This window comes from Borostomias antarcticus, assembly GCF_949987555.1.
Source record: "Borostomias antarcticus genome assembly, chromosome: 29".
NCBI lineage: Eukaryota > Metazoa > Chordata > Actinopteri > Stomiiformes > Stomiidae > Borostomias > Borostomias antarcticus.
In genome coordinates this window covers 1,450,006-1,464,742 of record NC_140262.1, presented here as the reverse complement: position 1 = coordinate 1,464,742, position 14,737 = coordinate 1,450,006, and the positions used below count along the sequence as shown (strand labels likewise).

Genomic DNA, 14,737 nt, shown 5'->3' with positions numbered 1-14,737 from the left:
TCGGGCACTGGAACGACGCAGGAGATCTTCCACAGCAGTGACACCTTTTTCAGCCTTAGGGAGAGGTTGAATAGGTGTTGGAATATGTCAGTTAGCTTCCCCACACATTCTTGACCACCTACCACAGTTGGGCCTGAAGTACCCAGCCCTGTGATCCTCTTCATCCCCTCCCACACTTCCTTGGTGCTGTTCAGCTCCAGTTCTCTCTCCACCCTCTCCCTGTAGCTTTTTGGCCCTCTGCAGCTTCCTTCTGGACTGACCTGGCCTCCTCTCTGTCCTTAGCCATAAAAGCCCTCTTTTTCTGTTAAGCAGGGCTTTAATGTCCTTATTAATCCATGGCTTGTTGTTAGGGACGCAGCGTACCTTTTTAGTGGGTGTGATGCATTCCTTACAAAGCCTGATGTAGTGTGTCCCGTAGCAGAGACCGTCCACATCCTCCTTGTCGTCCTCCGTGAACAGGCCCCAGGCCGTGGACTGGAGACAGCACCGGGGATACTCATATACGGTACCTAGAAAGCTAAAGCCTAGCTGACAGAGACAATCCCCCTTTAATCTGGCTAGTTAAGACCACCTGTGTCCTGTAATTGTCAAACATCTTGCAAATGACCATGTCTGTCAGAGCACTCAAGGGTTGGAATTGGGGGGCTACATCACCCAATGATTCCCGAGCGCGGCACCGCTGCTGCTCACCGCTCCCCCAGGGGATGGGTCAAATGCGGAGAACAAATTTCACACACTCAGGTGTGTGACAATCAGTGGAACTTAGTCTTAGTCACTCATAAACCCACCTGTTGCTGCCCACACCACACACTCTCTGGTAACAGGTCACATGGTTAAGGCGCTGCGGGCACCTCATTGGTCACGGCTGGAACAACTAATGTAGCCCTGCCAGGCTGGAAGTGCCATGCGGTGTGTGGGTGGGTGCGCCAGGGAAGCGAGCATCAATTAATTCCCCCCCCCCCCCCCCCCCCGTCGTGCCGGTATGTCAGGCTAGGTGGACGGACAGGCACGTGGCATTTGGCAGCTCTTCACACTTTTGTGGTGCGCGCCGTTCACAAGAGCGCGATGGGGTCAAGGCCGGCTTGTATCATTGGGACGCCCTGACATGAACCGAAGCTGCTCTGTTGGCAAAGAGAACCTTTAGTACTCTGTCTGGCTGATGTTAAAGACTATATGCCTCAACCTTTTTCATTCTTTTTTTCTCTGTATCATTTTCTCTACCTTTGGCTACACTATCTATCTTGTGCACAAGGAACAGGTTTGGCAGGTGACAACACACACTCAAACACACCCACTGACACAAACACATACAGTAATGGCCCGGCCATGTAAGGTCAGAAACAGGCTTATAAAAATAGCGCTCTCCTTGACTGCTTAGTTTAGAGTCGCACAGATCAACATCACTGACAGACTGACTGCCCCAGTCCAAAACCTCTGATCCTTCCTACAGATAGGAGTCACCCTCTTGTCTCCAAACCAGAGATTTACGTTCTCCCGTCCCTGAATGGAACGAGGCGCATGCTTCCCAGGGCACGAGGACAGTGAAGCGGGTAGGGACAGATAGTTCTACCCTGCCCTAGCCCTCACACCCATCACCTCTCCATAACAATGCTGAGGCATCCCACATAGTAGTACTGTATAAAGGCTCGGGTAACCGTGTTCGCGCTCGTGAATCGACGGGCTTGTTCTTCACTCCGAGAGGGATAGGAGATACTGCAGGCTGTGGAGAGAAGATCGGATAGGCACTCATCATGTTAGGCCACACTCAAGTAAATCCATGTTATTGGTGCTTTGAGAAAAGCTCGTTTGGATATGATTGATGCAACGACTCTTGAGAAATGACTGTAGGCTACTTTTCTCTCCGTCTCTATGATGTTGTTGTTTTTTTACTCTGTATGCCCTCTTATGTCTGCTTCCCTTCTGTGATAGGAAACACTGGTGAAGCATCAACAGCACCTCCAGAGACAACGAGATATTGTCGCCTACAGAATGAAAAAACTGGCTGCAAAGCAGGTGGACTTAACAGTAAGTTAATAACCAATCTGCTAAAACTGAAAACAAAATGTTTTTTGGGGGGGAAAGTTGATTTAAATATATCACTGTAAATGGTACATAAAATAACTTGGTTATTCATCTGTAAATAACTTGGTTATTCATCTGTAAATAACTTGGTTATTCATCAGCTCGAAGCTGCATGTCCAGTTCTATGCATCGATATTAATTATTAATCGATGGCTTTCACCCCTGGCTTTCATCTGTCCTCTCTATCCCCTAACCCCTCCCCTTCAGAAAAAGACCAGTGTGCTGAAGGAGAAGATCAAGAAGAAGTACGAGGACATGAAGAGGGTTTTGGACGAGGACCTGCGGATCACTCTGACCCAGTTGGACATGGAGTGTGAGGCGACAGAGCGAATCATTGAGGACAGGATGGAGTGTTGCTACCACCTCACCCAGGAAGTGGATCAGGAGCTGGACCAGCTCACTGCCCAGATGAAAGACGGACAGAAGAGCTACGACAAGGTCAGAGTTTGTCTGAAAATGACACTGGGCCACTAGTCTGAAACTCGTGAACTTTGATCTGTGATGTGAATTATATATGAATGCACAACTTTCAAATCATGCAACACAACCCCAGGGCCAAATTCACACAAACCTATCTTGTTGAGCTGAGGGAATAGCAAAAACAGGTCTGTTTTTCTGTGGCTGAAATTGTATACAACATACTGACGGTTGTACAGACGCGCAAGTTAAGACACTCAGGTAAGTGTTTGCAGGTCCTTAAATAAGGCCCATGTGAGACAGGGTACGAAATATTTTTATTGCCATTGTACTGTATATGGTTTTGGCGGTGTGAATGTAATGTCTCTCAATATTACAATAATTTACCTTTGACTTCTGCGTTGTTCCCCCATACAGAATACAGAGACTGATAGAAGGTGAGTTCACTCACATAGCATGAAGAGGAACTGCTAACTTTTGGGTTGTTATTCTCTATACTGACATACTCAAAAATGTTACCAGCTAACACAACATGTTTGTTTACGGACAGGTTTTTATAGATATTTAGTTAGTTATAGATACTGTACAGATTTACCAGAGAATATATATGGCCTACAATATCTATACTACAAACTATTGTTATTTTCTTTATTTTCTTCAGTTTTTGCTTCTGCTGTTTGTAAAATAAGTTTAGGAAAGGAAAATTGTCTTGGACACATACAATAGTGTCTGCTATAATGTAAAATATGAATAACATATTACCCATACACATGCATGCATGGATGTACGCACACATACACACACACACACACACACACACACAATACCTACAGTACATAATACACAGACTGCCATCATCCAATAAATTACACACTGCCCATTGTAGTCATCGTAATGGTGTAAGAGTAAGTAAGAGTAAGAGTGAAGCAGCTAGTAGCGGTTCTAGCAAGTTTTACCTGGGGTGGCAATAGGGTGACAGGGTTCCAGCTGGGCGGTGGGGGCAGAAGTTATCTCCCCCATACAAATAGGGAGGCAACTGTGGTGGCAAGGCCTTTATCACTTGTGGCCACCTCCTATAACCGCCACTGCCTCTAGCAAACTTAGGGCCTGGAGTTCAAAAGAGTTCTTCAGCCTGCACTGGGGGATTCTGAAGCATCTGCCTGAGGGAACTACACCCCTCAGGCAGCCTTGTGTGTATTACACCCACTATCACTATCAGGATAGCTGAGACACTGAAGATGACCGATCCAGACCTGATTCAGCAGGACGAGTTCAAGAATGAACAGCTCCTGAGTCTAACCATCAATCTCCTGCTGTTCATCCGCTCCCAGGTCCCTGTGACCAAGAAACTCTTCCAGAGCTGTGAGTCCTTAGAGGGTTCATTGAGGAGAAACCTTGTTAGTTCTTATTTGCTTGTGTCTCAAGTAAGATTATACTGTATACAGTATACTCTACCTATTTCTGAATTATTTGTTTTTTTCCCAGATGCCACGGATGTTGTTCTTGACCCTGATACCGCTCACCCGAAACTAATCATCTCTCCTGAGGGCGACACGGCCACCTACACCGAGACCTGGCAAGACGTCCCCGAGACCCCCTTGCGCTTCGACACCACTCTGAACGCCATTAGCCGCCAGGGCTTCCAGGAGGGCCGCCATTACTGGGAGGTCCAGGTGAGCGGGAAGACGTACTGGGAACTGGGCCTGACGTATCCCACCATCCCTCGCAAAGGCAGCGCCGAGGACAGCTGGCTGGGCCGCGGAGGGGAGTCGTGGTGCGTGGAGTATTTCAACGGAGACTACACGGCCTGGCACGGCAGGGTGCCTCACACGCTCCCCCTAGTGGCCGGACATTGTTTCACGCGTATCGGGGTGTACTGCAGCTTCCCCGGGGGTCTAGTGTGCTTCCTAGGGGCCGACACCATGACCCCGCTGCACTGCTTCTGCGCCGGGACCTTCACTAACGTCCTCCATCAGGCGGTGTGCCCAGGACACGACAACCAGGAGACCAACTGGATGCCCATGAAGATCTGCGACGCATCCCGGTCTGCACCTACCCTTTGAACAGGAAGAAGATTGATTGTTGGGGGCGGACGTGAGAGGAAAGTATTGGAATATACCAGATGTTGTTTTTCATGTGCTGTAAAATCTCACTGACCGATCCAGATCTGTTTATTGCTGATATGTAGGCCATTGCTTGACTGGCCCTTGTTTTTGGAACACCCTCCAGACCCAGACCAGTGTGTGAAGGCCTCTACTCAGCAGTTATTATTACTGGCAGCCTCATGGCTGTATTTGTTGTTCAAGATGACAAAAAAAGAACCACACAAACTCATTACAAAATAGGATCGTCATGTTTAATACAATAAAATAAATGTTTACATAGGCATTCCTTTGATGAAGTAATTTAAACATTGTACTGCCCCAGATTCAAAATGGGGCCATATAGTATGGCAATATTTAGGAAATTCACAATATTTCTTTCTATTTTTTTTTCGGGACTTTGCCTCCCAATACTGTATATATTTTCCAAATCATTAAAAATATATTTCTGAGGACAACAGCATTTAACACTGGAAAGCATTTAAAAATGTACCTCTAAAATATTTTTCCCTTCAATTCCATTCCAAAACAAGTGGAGCAAACTCTCCTTTCAGTACCGGTTGTGCACTACATCACTGATAAGAGATCCATGTGTCGAGAGGATTCAAGAGTGCTATCTGTGTCATTGACAGGTACAGTATTATTGTGTGTTGTGGGCAACATGTGTACTTGTTACCAGAGCACTGTTCACCATCTGGATTCTAGAAATAGTGTGAGATTGTGTAAAAAAAAGAAAAGAAATAAAAGACTGATGCAAAAAACAGACTTGAAAAATAAAATGTCAAAGAAATTCAAGCTAGCACTGAACTTTTTCCCAGTGTTCCTGACTCATGGTAGCCATCTTGTCGTCGCAACAACGTTGGGAGAATACAGTGTAGGAATTGTGACATGTGGATTGTGACATGTCACCACCAGTAATAGCTGCCTCTGGATGATTCAGACCAAACAGAAGAGTTGACTAGAACACAGTGACCAGATGAGGAGAGACACGCCCGGGGATCGGGGTTAAAGTGGGTGTTTCACTCATCTCGGGACTCCATGCCTCCACATCTGGTCTCTGTGTTCCACTCAACTATCTTCTATTTTTGGTCTTCAATGACAGACAGATTATTTCTGACTAGAACAAACATGCAGTGAATCTGCAACAACAACCTTCAAGGCCCTATAAAAAAAGATCAAATATATGTAAATATTGGATAGTCAATGCATAATAACATGTCATTAGAAAATGAAATGGACCTTACCAAGGTTCCAAGTGGGAGGTAATAATTGCTGGGAATTACACAGTAAACTCAAATCAAAACAAGTGGGACCAAAAAAATAAAGGGATACCCAAATTTGCATTTGTTTTATAATTTTTTTCCCCCAAAACATGTCGGGCTTTTTGTTCATTTTAAGTTAGTGCACACATACATTTTGATGCATTGAATTTAGAAAAGGGACAATGCTTGGTGTCTTTAACTGTGATAATGAATTACTGTGATAATTCTTTGACTGACAATATACCACACTGATATACAGTTAAACAATGTGGTCATTTGTGCTTTAAGCCAAGATCAAAGTCACCTATATATCACAATGTTCCTCTATTTTGACACACAAATTCAGACATGCACGGTTTCCGCTCAACATGGTTTGAGACCAGCAGGTGATGCTGTGCCAGAACCAAAAAGGTGAATTGTCTGAATTTGCAGAATGAGAAAGGGGAAGTGAAGAGATAGATGACTGAACCCCAGCACTGAGAAGAAGACATGGACAGCAATCCCAGTATTTTGATATGTCAATACATTGACTCCACAAGTCAAAGTTAAACTGACAAGCAATAAAAGTTTGCTAAGCATTTTTACTGCCAGTCTTGTAATCTTCATCTTCATGAATAATGTATGTTTATATTCAGAAAACTGGCACATCCCAAGTCCTCATTGCTTATGTTGTCATGAAATATTTGCTGTGCCCTTGATCCAAACTCACATACAACTTTGTTGAGGCAGATTTTCACATTTCCCTGGCTATTGCAACTGTGAGGCTTAGTAATAGTACACAAACTAATGCATAACGAACTCTCAAAAAAACCTGAGGTTGACAGCGTGACGCCATTAGCATCTACTGCTACGAGAGTGTTCTGGGTCCTGTCCTTAAATCACTTGGATCGTTATGCCCGAGGGACAAGAGCCTCATAGGACACATCTTTATAGTGAGAACTGATCAATTATCAAATTGTCATAGTGGTATTTTTGAGGACAATATAAAAACATAAAGACAGATGGCCAAAAATGAAATCATCCGGTTTCCAGCTTAACATCAATTAACATCTCAGACTGTCTGACTCATTTAAATCAAGTCTATTCAAGTGATCCTTCTAAAGTGCTTTATACTGACCAGTGTAGTTATTGTACCAGCATTTTGCAAATGGAAAGTCCCTTGATAATCCTGACAGGGAAGGTCTCTTCTAATCCACATTATACCCTTAAGAGTTCTCATCCGTTTTCAATTAGGCTGTATAGTGAAACTGTGGAAGAATAATGAATATTTAAATATACTGAATAATATTCAAAGTCATGAATATGAATGACGTTCTACTAACATTCTGTAGCAAATAAATACTCTAACCTACTAGAAGCACCCTCGTCCATATCAGGACAAGCTGGAAATCGGACCAAACCATTTTCAGATGTGATTCCCTCCCCACAACCCTAAAACAACCTTACAAAAATGGCAGCAAATTTCCGGCTCGGCAAAATAACATGGATATTTCACACTGCCTGTCGACAAAGATCAGATCAAATGTGACATCAATTATTCAGAATAACCTGAAGAAGAGCCAAGTATCACCACCAACACATGAACGCGGAGTGCCACCGAATAAAATTCATTTTCGAGAGCTTGTTTTAGGCCCAGCTACGCTACACATGCAAAATGGCGTACATGCCCAAACGGTGCAGCGTCCCGCCGGGCCAGGATTCATCCCTGAATGTTACGACCGCTCGGTCGGCGTGTGGGTCAGTCGGTCTGGTCAGTCGAGTGGGTCTGGAGGTGGAGCGCGTTGCGGTCAGTTGAAGTACAGCTCTTTGGTCAGCATGGACACCACGCACGGGATCTGCTTCTTCTCGCTGAAGCGCGGGTCTTCGGACCACGACTCGAAGCTGGTGGCCACCATGTAGTTGACGCGCGTGAGGATCTGCATGATCTCCAGCTGCTTGCCGAACTCGTTGAGGACGTTGCACAGCGCCTGGACGAACCAGGAGCCGCGGCCGGGGTTCCTCCAGGAGTAATACCCTGGAAGGACAGCTATGTCACTCCCTAAACTCGGCACTGACCATGAAATACACTCACATGCACACACATACACATCAACATACACACACAAGTATAGCACTTACACTTACACTCACACGTATAAGTATAAACACACAGATAGACATACAGTACACATTTGACCCTTTAAACAAGCTCTTGAAGCTCTTTAAAGACACAAACAGCCCGAGTGGATAATTGGATATGTATTAGCGGCTGTCATGGTCCATTGAGACGGTGGACGGCCATGCCAGACTATGGGGGTACGTTTAAGAGCTGGGCAGCCAGGTTACCTGGGAATGTTTGGGAATTCTGTGGATTACCTGGCACGGTAGAGTAGGCGAAGAGGAAGTCGGCCTCCACTGGGATCTTATGCCTGGGATTGGCGTCCGTCTCCAGGGTGTCGTTGGGGGGCCCCGAATCCGTCTGAATCCCATCATCAAACTCTGAGCCCCGACAAGCCTGTAGATCAACATGACGTTTACTTTTACTTTGACAAATACTTGTAGTCCTCTGTGTCCTCTGTCTCACCGTGAGCCACACCTGATTATGTGAATTTATTTTAACTAGATGTTGCTAATCATGTCTTTGATTTACATGATACGGTGTGTATATTATGAGTATGAAATGTATGAATATGAAATTGTGTATTGTGACTATTGTGTAGGTCCACCCACTATTGATGAGGCGACCTGTGGGCATCTACAGTATTATGGATGTGACACACTGTAAGACAAACTGTGGTAACAAACAGGCATAAACTGTGTATTTCTCTATATTTTAATGTAGAAAATGTGAGTAAATGGCACATGTTGTTTTTGGCAAAATGACCATGGTATAAGCGGGATAATCAACTCGGAGCTGTATTATAGGGTTAGGATGCACTTCGCTAAGCATCAGGTTGTTATCCGCCTCCGTGTCGTGCATCCAAACCGTGCACAGCTCCTCGTTGATTATCCCTTATATATATATACATACATATATATAGGAACTGATTGAAATGAACTTGACACCATTTTCAAAGGGTTTGATTAAAGCGGCAATAATAGAGTGTCATCGTTGTCAAGGTGAGCAGGATTGAGTCAGTTGAATACTTCAACCACACATTAAGCATTTAAGCATATATATATATATAAATACATATATTAAATAGCCTAATAGTATATATATATATATATATACACACATATATATATATATGTATATATAAATACATATATTAAATAGCCTAATAGTATATATATATATATATATATATACACACATATATATATATATATGTATATATAAATACATATATTAAATAGCCTAATAGTATATGAAATAACCTAATTAAACACAAATCCACTCAAAGAGGAATCTGCAGACGTTGTCCACCTGACATTTCTGATGTCCAATCCAATCATCATTTCCCCAAACCCATTCCTCAACTTACAGTATCAAAAGACGGCTACTACGTGGCATGATTCAATAATACTATAAGCGAGGTTGGTCCTCTTCAGCACCAATGTTCTCACCTGGATGAAGAAGAGTTTGGGCTTGCCCACTAAACTCTTGCACATGTCTCCCCTGAAGAGCGAAGTCATGGTCTTGATCGGCATGGCTCCGTCCGTGCCGTAGATCATGCCCTCCTCGCCGTGACTCAGCAGAATGCAGGCGAAGCAGGAGCTGTCGCTGTGGTCCTCCTCTGAGGCTGGGCCAGGCATGAACACACACACAACACATCTAGCTTCTTTGTTTTGTTTATGTAGTATATAAATGTATAGAATTTGCACCCAATTTGGTAGCCAATCACACCTGACCTATTGTCCAATTGTCCACTGTCACTGTTGTGGAGGTTCTGTCGCACAACCCCGTGGTCAGCGATCCGGAAGAGAGAGCCAGCCAGCTGACTCCCTCAAGCCTGTGACCGTGACTCTGACACCAGACGGGGTCACCGTGGAGTGGCAGACCCTCGCGCCGAAATTAAACTAAGCACTATGCCACTCCCCTGTGGGATCCGATCATATTTGTATCTGGCAAGACCAGGGCGCGAACCCCGGTCCCCGGTGGGCAGCTGCACCACCGCGGACCCCAGGACACACCTATCTTAAACTGATTTACAGTATTACTGACTTAATACTGACGGTCTATGTGAGGACAAGCTCTCAAGTACGCATTTTCATTACCCTGTAAATATGACAAATAAACCTACTTAACCTCATTGCAAACTGATTGGTGAAAGGAACTGATTGAAATTAACTTAATACCATTTTCAAAGGGTTTGATTAAAGCGGCAGTAATAGAGTGTCATCGTTGTCAAGGTGAGCAGGATTGAGTCAGTTGAATACTTCAACCACACATTAAGCATTTAAGCATTTCATTACACATGGTACCCATTATCCTGTATGCTTGGAATCCTTCAGGAGGGGTTTGAGCTTAAGAACACTAAAAGTAATTTTTTCTCCTTTTTCTCAAATATACAATTGCATAACTTGACCAGTAGAAGGTGCTGTTGAGTCTAGTCTCTCACCCTCTCTGAGCAGACGCTCCATCCTCTCACACGTCTGGTCGTTGTAGATGCAGACCTCGAAGCCCAGGCTCTTGAAGCACTTGAACAGCTCGCCTGCGTCCCTGTCTGTGCCGTTGCGTACATTCATCCCTGAAAGAACATGCGCACGCACGCCATTCACATTCAAACTCACTTTGTTGCCTAATGTGCAGTCTACCATTTCAAACATTTAGATGAATAGGCCAATTTTAAAGTAAACCCTAACAACTCATGATAAACTAGGCAGAATTACAAAGTATAGCTAGGAATCACAAAGGTGAGCAACAGATAGGATAACAGATAGTGGAGTCGACTTAACTAAATTAATTGATGCAGCTCCATAAGCCTTAAATCATATAATAAAAAAGGTCCTAAGCCCTTGTCATCATAGCATGGCTATGACTGTAGTCCTAAACGCTCAATTTTGGAGGCTGGCATAACTCTGAACTAGTTGTATAAAAGTAGTAGCCGTACCCGTCTTTTCGTCAAAGTTCTTGTTGTTGATGATGATGCACTTGCCCACTCGCTGGTGGCTCATCTTATACTGGAATGTTGGTGAAACGATTCTGTAATGGCTTTCAGAAGAGTAGTCCTGCTCCCGAGTATGGCCATCCTTATTCTTCTTACTGGGGGAGAGACCAAGACAGGGAGAAACAAGGAGGGGGTACATTAGACATGGCCTGTAGGCTCACAAAGAGATCACTGTCCGTAGGGCTAGATGGATTCAATATGCCTGTCAATATGCAGGCTTATCCAGCACTACACTCCAGCAGATTGAATCCATTATGAAACATAGACGTGACCAATTCTAACACTTTTTTTTTTTTTTTTTAAGTAAAAAATAATACCAAATTCAATAAGCTCAATATTCAGTGTGAATCCTGTCGACAATCCTGAATCCCGACGACAAGGTGGACACTAAGCCTTCCATGGGGCCCATGGGTATTTGCTATACAATATACCTAGAAGTTAGTAAATGAAGAAAAACAGACAACTACATTAATCTCTAAAGAATAGACCCAACCAAGCAAGCGATTTGAATAAATATAGGTGAGTGAGTAGAAGGCTGAGCCCTATACATTCAAAGTAGGATGACCAGATCAAAAAACTAAAGATTTCAATAAGTTGACCTTGTATTAAAATCCCTTGTTCTGTCGTTACCGCAACCTCCACTAGGACCAGTATTTCAGAAGACAAGCCGCTGACTTCAATGTCAAGTTAGCAAAAAAAAAACACTCACCCAAGCCAACAGAATGTCAGGAGAAATGGAAAGCACCCAGGACAACTTACTCAGAGACCATAGAGAACATACATTTTCAAATGAGGCGTTAAAATCATGGCCAGATCGGTCGCATTAATCCACTGGAGGGTTAATAATGAAACTATATCATGTTTGGCTCGCGCAGGCATCAAGAAATCATAAGCCAATCAAAGTATACCCAGCGACAGCGCAAATTTTTTCACATTGAGTGACCATTCACAGACCTGTCATATTTCCATTCTCGAAGGGATCCCTCCAGATTGGTGGGTCACAGTGGGCCACTGGGCCTGACAAGGTCAGCATAGCTCCAGAACAGCCTAGTCATCACGTTACTGTAACAATGGGAGCCTGTGTTCAGGTATACTGTACACACACACACACACACACACACACACTCACACACACAAAGCCAGCCCGGCCATACTCCCATTTCACATGTGATCCAGAACATTACACAGCGCCCCCTCCCTCCCTCCCTCCTCTCCCCCTCCCCCTCCCCCGCACGGCGCTTCCGTACCCAACGGTGGGACTGAGCGTGGGCAAAGAGCCCCCCGACTGTGTGGCTCAGTGGGGAGGGGGATCGGGGGCGGCCGGCATCATCCCTTACCTGGGTTCCTCATTAAGCGCCACGCCACTCTGCATCTGAAACGCCTGGCTCCTATCGTGCTCGCTTCGTTCTTTTCCAGTCTAATCGAACTCCCAGACCCTCGACGTGCCGTTTCTGCTATTTGGGTAATTTGCGTTTTGAGTTTGGTTTTTTTTTCTTAGCGTGCGCTACGATCCTGACATGCTCTCTGTGCTGTTGGGAGACCCGGACTGGCCCGGTGAGCGTGGGGGGAACGTGGGCGGCGCAGCGCGAGCCCCCTGAGTCAGCAACCACGCCACCCCGCCAGATCTTTCTAAAGGCCTATTCAGGCGGGGACCCCCTCGCTGCTGAGGTCAGACAGGGCACCACGCGGGAGGCTCTGCTGACAGGTCAGAATCGGCCTCTCGCCCCCCTACTGTACACGCGCACGCATGTGCGCTTAGCCGCGGCCTATCACTGGGCCGTCATTAGTGACCCTGCCTGGTTATTAACTGGTGTGAGTACTCAGCTAGTGGCAGCGGGTTTTAGGCCTAAATTCAGATTATAATCACACAGAGCTCTCGTTCAATGTGCCGCTAGTGACTATTTAGACCAAAATGCTGTTAGGGTAGTCTAGCTCAGTGTATTGATCGATTGATTGATTGATTTTATTTATTTTTAAGACAGGGACAAGGTAGAGTAGACATTTACCCTATAGAATAGGGAGAGATGCACTGTACAAGGTTATAGCTAAACAGCTAATTTCCACCCGCAGTCCCCGGGCAAATAAATATACAGTCTAGTATAGTGAATGGCAAAATGCTTTGACTTGACAGATAATTTCAAGAAATAATCCATTATGCAAAACAACAGTACATATGGGCAGACATCTCTTAACGATGGTTTAGCATGTCTACCGCATGAACTTGTCGTTTTGGTCACGCCGCCATCAGGCCTATACTACTGAAAGCATCATTTCCAGAGCACTGGTGTTCATGATAATGTCTCAACCCTGCACCCATGGACTCGGTTACGTGGTTTAGCTGAGCATACTATTCTCCTTCTTCTTATAATCCTCCATGAAATCTGTTAAATCAGTGTTACACGACGCTTTAAGCGACGCCATGCCACAACAATGTTTGGTTTAAGTCCTATTTTGGGGCAATATAGCCAGCTGCTTGTCATCTCGTAATTACAAAATGAAGCAATATAAATCAGTTTGGTAGGGTGGGTGGGCGCACGGCTGAACTAGTGGTTTGATACTGTGCGTACCAGAGCTCACCTTTGATAACAGTTTTAAAAGTAATCATATTCTCTTAATTGTGAAATACTATCATAAATATTAACATCTGTCACGATTCCTTTTAGCTTTGCTTTCACAATTAGAAGCACTGACAAATACAGCATGTGTATCACAATTTCAAGTCCCTCTGGGATGATGTACACATTCTAGAAATGCATATGCATGCACACTGATCAGCACTTCAAATGGTATAAAAGCATCTGCTAAGTGGTGTATAGGCCTACTGCTTTAGAAGGCTTGCATTGCCCCCTTGTGACTGGGACTGTGAGTGGGGAACAAGAACACGATGATGAAAACATTGACACACACTTTCTGATATCCACCCACCCTATTCTGTGCATGGTATGTATTACAGATACATCTGTGATTTTGTTTAAAGCACATTTTTCACAGATGACATGGTTTATACTGGTAGCTGACTGATAAAGGCGAGGTTATGATCTTCCACTGCGAGACTGTGAACTCACCGTCCAAAGAGTAGGAATCTGGCCTTCCGATCTGGCCTGGCATCAGTGGCGTCTTCTGGGATGTCTCCTTCTTTTTCTTCTTCCTCTTCTTCTTCCTCCTCTTCTTCCTCAAGCTTTGGGACCTCGGGCTCTCCAGCCATCTGTGCCACAAACATCAGGCTAACGTTAGTCTTCAGTTTCATAACTTCTTAAGGTTTAAGTTGCAGGAAAAGTAGCTTTTGAATAACGTTGTTAGGTCGGGACAGGCTTTGTGCCCCTCTGCCTTCATAAGAGCTCGTATTCTTTATTTATAAATAACGTAAAATGTTTACAAATGTCGTAATGTGTTGTTAGCTACTAGCCCCAGTGTGCACCACTGCAGTGACTGCTAAGCTAACATTAGCTACTAATTAGCAGTTCACAGTCAGCTAACATACTTTAATCGCATCATTTTAGCCATAAAAACATTATATTCTGTTTATGGTTATGGTTGGTTACTAGCTAGGGTTTGACAGCAGTTTCCTCAAATAAGATTCAGCGTCGTACTAAGACGTTTTTCTGTATCTGCTATCTATATTCAAATACAAAAACTATAACGTTGTGTCTAATAAACGGGTTAACTTACAGTTATTGAGCTAGTGCTCGACTTTGCCGTTGAATGTGTGTAATAGCTGAAACAGTTTCAAAGGTATAAAATAAACACTTCAGTAGAACTTCTGAACTTTGCCAGGAGAAAG

At 44.4% G+C, this 14,737-nt stretch overlaps 2 protein-coding genes across 2 annotated transcripts; one reads left to right on the top strand and one right to left on the bottom strand.

Annotated features, from left to right (window-relative positions):
• Nucleotides 1–1,838: 1,838 nt before the first annotated feature.
• Nucleotides 1,839–4,562, top strand: LOC311326852 (zinc-binding protein A33; the record flags this gene model as incomplete). The annotated part of the gene is made up of 5 exons (XM_084459830.1): nt 1,839–1,844; nt 1,930–2,025; nt 2,290–2,530; nt 3,724–3,861; nt 3,985–4,562. 5 exons carry the CDS (start codon nt 1,839–1,841, stop codon nt 4,560–4,562), a joined length of 1,059 nt encoding a protein of 352 aa, XP_084315956.1.
• Nucleotides 4,563–4,888: 326 nt separating this feature from the next.
• Nucleotides 4,889–14,737, bottom strand: casp7 (caspase 7, apoptosis-related cysteine peptidase). The gene is made up of 7 exons (XM_084459682.1): nt 14,626–14,737; nt 14,022–14,161; nt 10,900–11,051; nt 10,408–10,536; nt 9,413–9,588; nt 8,219–8,357; nt 4,889–7,877 (listed from the first exon to the last, which is right to left on the bottom strand). The coding sequence occupies exons 2-7, from the start codon at nt 14,159–14,161 to the stop codon at nt 7,651–7,653; spliced, it is 963 nt and encodes a 320-aa protein (XP_084315808.1). The 5' UTR covers nt 14,626–14,737; the 3' UTR covers nt 4,889–7,650.